This window comes from Centruroides vittatus, unplaced genomic scaffold (assembly GCF_030686945.1).
Source record: "Centruroides vittatus isolate TY-2023 unplaced genomic scaffold, ASM3068694v2 contig_452, whole genome shotgun sequence".
Classification (NCBI taxonomy): domain Eukaryota; kingdom Metazoa; phylum Arthropoda; class Arachnida; order Scorpiones; family Buthidae; genus Centruroides; species Centruroides vittatus.
The window spans coordinates 76,243-86,074 of NW_027122248.1; the positions used below are offsets into that span (position 1 = coordinate 76,243).

General features: G+C 29.4%; 1 protein-coding gene across 5 annotated transcripts in view; it reads right to left on the minus strand.

Annotated features, from left to right (window-relative positions):
• Positions 1–9,255, minus strand: part of LOC136977163 (oxysterol-binding protein-related protein 11) — a 34,179-nt gene extending 24,924 nt beyond the window's left edge. The window contains exons 1-2 of one of the 5 annotated variants that reach the window (XM_067272603.1): positions 4,421–4,543; positions 4,154–4,242 (exon numbers count right to left, since the gene is read on the minus strand). In XM_067272603.1, the coding sequence (XP_067128704.1) occupies positions 4,154–4,216 (63 nt within the window). In that variant the 5' untranslated portion in view covers positions 4,217–4,242; positions 4,421–4,543. Of the gene's footprint in view, positions 1–4,153; positions 4,243–4,420; positions 4,598–6,761; positions 6,787–9,135 lie in introns of those variants that run through there. The other 4 variants (XM_067272602.1, XM_067272604.1, XM_067272605.1 and 1 more) reach the window with 4 other exon arrangements.
• Positions 9,256–9,832: the final 577 nt, after the last annotated feature.

The window sequence follows — 9,832 nt, forward strand, 5'->3', positions numbered from 1 at the left end:
AATTTGGTCTTTTGTTCTGTTGTTAAACAAAACTTATTACAAGTACAGGAAAAGTTCTGCTGTGACTGTGTGCAAATTACACGGCATTTTTGGTTGGAAAAATATGCCAAATGAAATGACTGTGCACAATGCGTGACAGTTTAGTGTGGATTTTGGAGCAGTGGCGTAATTGGAAAAATTTTCAGCCATATTTTTTTGAGGCTGAAAATGTAGTTACTGCAAATGATGTGCATTATTGTGAGATAATACTGGAGTTTTTGTGGTTCCATTTGGACAGCATGGATTTGAGTAACATGTGGTTCCAGCAGGATGATACCACCTATCATATGGCACATCAAACAACCAAGTTGTTGCAGCAGAAGTTTCTTGGGCAACTCATCTCACACAACAGTGATCAGAATTGGCCACCAAGATCATGCAACTTTTTCTCTGGGATTTGTAAAGTCCAAAGTTTATGCCACTAAAATAAGAACAATTCCTGAATTAAAAGCAGAAATTTGAAAAGTTATCAACGAAACTGAGCATCAACTGTGCAAAAATCTAATTGAAAATCGTGTCAATAGAATCTGTCAGATATTCTATTCCACGTTTAATTGCAATGTTTACCCATTAAAATGATATAACGACTTTGCCAACTAATGAATAAATAATATGTTCTTTTTAAAATTTAAATCCTGTGTTACTTTTGGGACACCCTATACTTTGTACATAGTAATTTTGTGTCATAATGGGCCATTGCTATATCTGACCAGAACTCCACATCTTCCAGGTTATGGTTTTTTTTCAATGAGGGGAATCAAATGCTTTTTAATACATTCTTTGAAGTATATATATGCATTGGCAGATTCTCAAGAAATGAAAGGTTCAGTCATATGTCTTCACTCATCAATTGCATACCATATAAAGTAATTTTTTTTAAAGTTAGGTTTTCCTATAAACCTGACTTAATTAATGTGGTACATCTGACTTGTTAGTGGAATGATAGAATTTTATTCAAGGTACTTGCTTTGGATCTTCAGGGTAGTATGTCTCATCATCTAGGATTAACACTTACTCTCCTTTGGCACATAGCTGAAAACATGTTGATATTCAGCTATTAGTTTTTGATCTGTGTTCTTGCTCTTAATTGTACTATGAAGCTGGTTCCTCTTTATGGGCAGTGATGTCTAACTTCTTCACTTTTATGTCGTATAGAGTACTTACCACAAGATCAAGTTTAGCAACCACTGTTCTCTATGATGTCTCAGGATCCTGCTTGATTATGCATTCCACTGACAGCATAACTTTATCGGTTCCTATGCTTGCAGGTTGACCAGTAGACTTTTGATACTCTACAGTTACACATTGCTCGAACCTGTCCGATTGATAGTTCTTTGTTGGATATTTTCAAGCAAAGCCTTCTTTTGATCTCCCCTGAAATGTTTTCAGAGTAATGGCATATTCATACCTCACTTCTTTTATTCTACTGTGTATATATCATGAGAAGAAGACTTAAGATAGTATCTGATGTAAATCATAACACATTGTTTTCTTAAGTGATTCTTTCACTTCTAAACATCCCTTATTTTCTTTGCAGAATTACATTATCTCATTATATTATATTATTGAGAAATATATTATCTCATCAAACTGAACAAGACATAATTTAAAATTTTCAATAGTATTAAAAGTAAGTTATATAAATAGACATAAATATGACAGATAGATAGTAATTTGTCAAAATGTTTCAAACTACATCTAATATCTTTTTCCTCATAAAACTATTTTTTAACAAAATTTACACATTTTAAAATTTGTTGTCAAATTCATTTTCAACAACAGACCAAAACTTTCCTTCTTATTTTTTTCTTCTTCTTAAAAAATATAATAAATCTTTTATTCAATTTCTTGTAAGTTTCAAAATATTAAACATTTTTTAACATTTATCCAATGTAAGTCTTGTTCTTTGTATAATGACAATAATTTCTCAATGAATTTACCAATGACTGATTAATGAAATACATTATATTTCTTTGAAAATTTTATAATTTCAATAACATCTATTAATATCAAAATCTACTTATTTTAACACCAACCAAATGCTGAAAGTCTATCGGGCTAGTATAAGGCTAATTACTAAGTAAATTACGTAAGCAATTTGACACTAGAGGGAGGCGTTAGGCACCATCTTGTATTAACATTAATAATTACAATTTTTAATTAATTAATTTAAATAATTTAGTGATGATGTTTGATATACTTATTTTAACTTTAAATTTTGTTTTATTTTATGATCATTTCAAAATTAGTCATTTATTTTTATCTATAAAATGCATTATCACTTATCACCTAAGATTTTTTTGATTTATTGACGTTGATTGCTTATAAAATATTTATATATATATATATATATATATATATATATATTCATATTTACTTCATTTAATATGTTATGATTTTAAATATCTTTTCATTCCTTTTAGTTTATAAATTATACATTCTCCAGTGTAAATATTTAGATTATTATATGTAAATAAAAAAGACTAGGACATGACATACATTTCTTTACATATAGCCTATATTTTTGTATTTCAGAAACAATCAAAATACTGATTATAATTATTCCTTGAAAATATGTTCTGGATTGTAGTAGAAAAATTATTTCCATACATTTTTGTGAAATTTCTAATATTAATATTTCAAAAAGATTTCACTTAGAACAGAACTACTTCATAAAGTATATTTATGCATTGTCTTACCTGCACAATGATAGAAAGAAATTTATCAAACAGGTTATTATATAAGTATGATATACATCGATGGCATATTTATTGAAATGAAAACAATGATTAAATTAAGTATATAATACATCGAATATAATTCTAATTATTTTGAATTTTTTCATATAATTATTTTTTCTCTCCCGAAACATCAATCAATTTGTTAATGCTAATGTAATATATTTAAAAGGGAATTACTGCAACTTATGACATTTCTGCTGAATCAGGCTGAAACTTTTTTGCCAGGGGTGCACTCAAGATCTTGGGGAGCTGAGTTAAATGAAATAATTTTTTAATGCAAATTCAATAAAATTCCCATCTTATGTGACTGCTATTCATAAGTAATAAAAAATAGAACACACACCACAATATATATAAAAAAATTAATTTTAATAAGAAAAATATTTTTGGTAAATTTACTAGGGGTTTCTTTTCCTTTTACTTTAGGGGGATGCCAGGACTCTCTCGGCCTACCCTTGGGTACGCCACCGTTTTCTGGTAGATCAGATCCAGCCTCAAATTATCCCATAGAATATAATTAGTTTCTATAATACTAATTCAGTAGACTTATGTATTGGCATCCATTCATTATATACTATTTGATCCAAATGATATAGTAGTTTTAAATAGCATGGAGTTTCAAATGGGAATACAGGATGTCCTCACATCCTACATGAAACTTAACATACTCTTTTGTTAAGTTTTCTTGGTACCTTACCATAAAGACAAATTAATGAAACTTTGCAGACACAGTATAGATCAGACATTGTTCTCTTGGGCAGCATATTTTTCAACTTGTAGCAGGCTCTGTTAGGGGATGCAAAAATTTAAACAATTCTTATTTTGGTTATTTCACATAGTAAATGTGTATGTAAATATCTGTAATAAAAAAAAAAAAAAAAAAAAAGGTTAATGTAACCCTTGGTGCCAAGATGGTGGCTCATCTCTGATTCCAGCAAGGAAACAGTGGGATGCACATTCTAACCTAACCTAACCTATTCTAATAAATTGCCATAATTATTAGCAACCAAATTATTAGAATAGGTTAGGTTAGGTTAGAACATGCATCCCACTGTTTCCTTGCTAGAATCAGAGACTAGCCGCCATCTTGGCACCAAGGGTTACATTAACCAAAAAAATAAAAAATAACGGATACATCCTTATATAGTTGTAATCACAGATTTTATTTGATCAAAATTAGCAAAGGCTTTTCTGAGATAACTGAGAAAAAAATCACAGTGTTTTTCAATTTTCACATTATAGCACATGCAAATTTGGAGCTGAAGATTGGTATGGGGTAGTTTTAGACCAGGGCTGACACACCAAAACAGTTTTGGGGCCAGACTGTGGATTTAAGTGGAAACACCACATGCCCTTTATAAACATCAGCTTACTTTTACAGGCAGAAATGCTGCATTGAATGAGAGAATTAGGACCTTATCAGAGTGGTAGACCATGCAATGGCATTTCTAGCGTTTTATAGCTAGAATTTCAATAATTAACCCATTCAGCTATTGATCAAATTTAATCTTAGGGGCCTTTAAAACACCCCTTGATTATCTTTTTGTTTAAAAGTGCGATTATTATTATTATTTTTTTTTTTTAATTAACACTAATTGTTAATTAAAGCTTATAGATGGATGCAGAAAAATAATAAATACCTTTGCTTTTAACATCACTGACAACAGTTGTGACTTCTCTTCCTCGCTTAATCCCGGAACGTCATTAACTAATATTTGAATGTTTTCGTCACAAGTAACAGCCCCCACTCGATCCACCATTTTTGGCAAATCACCAGCTTGATTACAGCGACATCTTCCATTTTTTTTTTTTTTTTAATTATTATTATTATTATTATTATTTCGAATAGTTTTGTAAGAAATAAATTTTAATTAAAAAAAAGATCAAATTTAATTCGTGTTTGTCGGAAAATATTATCTTCCGTGATTTAATTTACGTATTCGAAATTTTTCGCTATTTTTAGTAAAATATTTTCATGCAAATCATTGACTAAAATCGTGATAAATTACGACGTTAATCCGCCATCGGAGTCGTAAATTGCGACGAGAACCAAATAGGCGTTGCAAAAACGCGCGAAAAATAAGCCAATTTGTACATTAACGTGATATTTAATACTCCAGATTTTTTTGACTTAATCTAATCTAATCAATAGATTGGCGGTTATCGCGCTAATAAAAAGATACTCTGCAATGTTTTTACGCTGACGCTTAGGGGCTGTCGTAAATTACGTAACGCAGATACGAGTGGGCGGGTATGCGGGTAATTGTTACCGTGCGTTACAAGGGGGTGGAGGTGTTTAAAAACATTACGTAATGCTTAGGTCTCAACCTTTGAGTAACAGAATGATTCACTTGTGTTTCTGAAGCGTTGCATAATTAGATGTATTGTTTTCGTCGTTGCTCGGTACGTTATACACTTAACTAATAATGTAACGTTCACAATCTCCCTACTTTGTATTATTCTTTATTAATACAGTTAAGAAGTAGATCGAGGTATGAGTTACGTTATTTTGGGGGTGGGTATGCACGACAGCGTTACGGAGATTTTAGAGAGTGGGATGATTGTTGAAAAGCAGAAAAATAACTTTAGTCTACATAACTTTTGGACTGTCCCTTACCCATAACTTAAAAACACGGCAAATTAAAGAAAACATGTTTCTAATCAAAAGAGGATGTTGGAACTGGTGATGGAGATAATCGCTTCCTGAGGTTTTTTTTTTATTATTGTTGTTGAGCTTTCACTATATCATGGCTTTTGAATTCATTCTTCTTATGAAATGAGCAGGACTTTTAAAAATGGATGCTAGAACCTGTTTTCGGATTGGCTTAATGGCATTAGAAAATAGAAAAACTTAAACAGTAGAAAAATAAATGATAATTAAAAAATTTTCATCTGACTGCTTTAAATGTATTTGAAATTTGCTTTTATTAAAGTAGAGAAGACTGGAGAATTGGCGAACACAAGGTTTCGATGTTCCTATCTATAATAATATACTGTAATTATTTGAGTAAATGTTTTTCAATTTATCTACACTTAAGGCCCTTTCAGTTGCCCCAAAAAGTAACATGCTGAAAATTTTTTCTAATATCTATATGGCGTATTATAGCTGTATACAGAACATAATGAGCTATACAAGTCATCTGTCTAATGTGAACAAAACATGTTCAAAACATGATGGCCACCATTGTCTGCTACCATCTGAAAGCGTAAAACAGCATGTTCAACGGTTGCAAGTAGGGTATGCCTTGGAATGCCACGCACATGGCGTGCTATGCTGTCTTTAAAGTCCGACAGCGATTTTATGGAATCACGGTAAACCAAGTCTTTGAATAAAAATTTTGAAAATATATTACTTACCTCGACAAAAACATTCTTTTATCCAAAATATTAAAACGCACAAAATGAAATGAACTCATCGGGACAGTTTAATTCGGAACAAATAAATATTTATTGTGACATAATCAAAATGCCGGGCTACAATTTTTAATTTATTTAATTTAAAATATATGCTCTCCACTTCAGATTAGTAGTGTCGAGCCCCTATAAATCATACTTTTCCTTTAGCAATCGAGTCGTGCCGGTCATCTAACTGCTTTCAGGGGAAATTTTTGAATTGAAGTAACGTGACTTCCTTTTTTTTATTGGAAGTTCGTATATAGTTAATCGGTGTCTCCTATCCTTAAAATTTCCGTATCTAGTCTCGTCTTTCATTTATCTAACTCCGTTCTCTAGATTAAGGAAGGACGGCAGACGGACGACAGTGGGAATTTACAAGTTTACAACTTTTTCAAATTGCAACCCAATGTCGCCAAAACATATCCCACGCTTTACCGTAATCTAGCACTAGGCCTAAATAATATCATTTTACTAAATTATATTTGATGTGGTAAATTCAAAATGCCCTGTTTGTCATTGCCTCAATGTTTCCCATTTCCTCTGTTTATTTAGCGTTATAGATGGATGCAGAAAAATAATAAATACCTTTGCTTTTAACATCACTGACATCAGTTGTCAGTGACGTTAAAAGTCCAGTTATAATGAATTGATTTTTTTTATTAGAGAAAAATTCTATTGGTACAGTTTAGTTGAAATACTCGTCATAACACAATAGCCTTTAGGGTTTTATGAAAAAAAAAAATTTCATATAGACTAATTAACCAGCGTAAAATATAAAAATAATGTAAATGCAATCTATCTTTTGTTTTTTCCAATCTTTTATGATAAATTTAATGATATAAAATATTTAATTTATTTAAAATTTTGTTAATTGAAACAATTGTTATCTGATTGCTCATCTTTTCTTATTTCAGTTCTGTAGATGACATTTAGAACGACCTTAGTCAAAATATCGTTTGAAATCATTTGTCAATGGTACTTGATTTTAAACAATATGGCACGATATCAGTTGTCAGGAACTTATATGACTTGATGTCAATTATCGGAAAATGATATGACATGACAACACTTAGCACTGTGTTGTGTTTGAATGTTCTGCATGTTTTTGATTTGATTTTGAACATTTGACATCAATTAATGTCAAGTTATCACTCGACCACTCAAGCTATCACGGTTGTCAATCACGTTGTGATTAACCACTTGATATCATCTGTCACTCGACATCATGTTTAAAAGTTTTTGAAAATATTTTGAGAAACATTGTATTGTCATAGAGCCATCCATTATGTATAAGCTTCTGAGCCACCTTTGACCACTTTCCTCTATATTATATACAATATAATGATGTACTTTTGACAAACTCTTCCCCTATAATTACTTGTACAATACAATTATTTATGTACCACAGTTACATTAAAGAAATGTCAAACAAATTCTGCAAATATTTTCTAACTCACATGACTATTAAAATATGCTTACAAGTACAGATTTCCCCTCCCACTAATACCACTAAAACGTCCACGTAGATAATGCCAATGCCTCAAACCTTTCCTTTCCAAAGAAAAGTACTTCGTTGTATGTACTTTTGTATGTATGTATTATACAATGATGTACCGGTACATTTCACGATACTCTTCCTTCTCTTTAAGTGTACAAGAGGACAGCAATAGATGACATTTAAAACGAATAGAATAATCTATGACACTTCTATTTACATTATTGATTTCAATTTCTTCTATTGTAAATTAACTGTATCTGATTGAAATAATTTATTCTATTTAATTTAAATAGAATAAATTAAATTTCTAAATAAAACTTAGATTTGCACAAATACTCTTAGGTCTGTATTATAGGCTAATATTTTATTTTATTAAAAAAAATGCTTGTATTAAAATTTAAACAATTTAATAATTAAAGTCAATAATTAATATTTTGAAATATTTTAAAACAGTTATTAGTTATGAAATATTAATATTTTAATTCTCAGATGAATAATGCTATCAATTAGATTATCAATATTATATATTGAAATTTTGAGATAATAGAGTATAAATATCTCTATCTATATATTATTATTTTATTACTGTATTTTTATATAATAAAAAAATATGTCTTTGGAAATTTTTTGCTGTTTTATGAGAAAATATCTAATAGGCCTACAGAATATCATTATATGCAAATAGAGTAATAAGATCACATTTGATTATGTAGTAGTAATAATAAGTAAATTAATAGCCGTTAACTTTGACAGATCTTTGACTATTTTTCTCCAGTACATTTGGAGATGAACAAAATTTGACAGTTCAACTAAATGAATGAAATTAGAGAGAGAGAGAGAGAAAAGAATATTAATCAATAGAAATTACTGTAAATTTGTAAAATATCAAGTTAGAATAATATAATATAAAGTTATTTACATTATTTTCATCTAATAGAAATGAAGACAATGTAAAGGATTCATGAAATTGGTAAATTTTTTCTGGTTCTTGAATATGTGTGTCTCTTGAATTCGGGGGGGGGCCAACAAATAAAAACTTTAAATGCATATTTTTTTAAATTCGGGGTACAATTTATATTATTTTCCTAGTACAAACTTCAACTACAGTTCTACTATCACATACCATTATAGAAAAATGTTGAAAAGTATGTATTTTCTAATTAACCTTTCAATTGTTATCGATATACTGAAACATTTTAAGAGCTGCAAATCATCTGAAATGATGATAGTTTATTAAACTATTTTAAAATATTTAATTAACAGAATCTTACTATAAGTTATTCAAATGAAAATATGAACAAAATAAGAATTCACAACAAACTTAATGCTTAAAAAATAAAGTTTCCTCGTTAATTACCATTGATATATATAACTTTAGATTTAAATGTTTTATTTAAATATGCATTATTTAATAATGTACTTGTTTAAAATCTCTTAATAGAAAACATTTAAAGAACTTACATTAAAACTCACGTTTTTAAAACAACGAAATTTAGGAAATCTGATTTTAATTTTTTTTATCCAAGCCATGTTCGAATGAAATTTTAAACTTTAGAACGATTACGGGGTTTGAAATAGTAATGAATGTATTTTTATTACGAAATATCAACGATTTAAAATTGATCTTACGAAATTTAAATAATGATTAATAAAAACTCTTATTACAATTAAAAATATTATTTAAATTAGTATAATGCTATAACACATAACACATTTTATATAACACTGTACTATTTATTATGTTTTTAAGAATTATAGGTTGAGTCGTCGCATCATCCTCTCAGAATGCATTTATTTAAAGAATTTCGCATTTTATTCGCATATCTTTTCATTTATGCTAGAGCTGATTTTACTTTATTGAAAGGCAATATGAAAAATACAGAAAATCCTCGTTAGTACGAAATTCAAGGGACGAAATAATCGCCACTTCTAATTATCGAATTTCGAATTATTCGAGATTTACATATTTATGTACAGTACAATATGCCAAATGTAATAACCGATGTAATTTAAAAACGAAATACAGCGACGTATACAGAACGCTATTTTCTTTAATCTAAATATATAAAATTACTTGGGTTAATGTTATCTATGGTGCCAAAATGGTGGCTCGTCTCTGATTCCAGCAAACAGAAGAAAGAAAACAGTAGGGACGCAC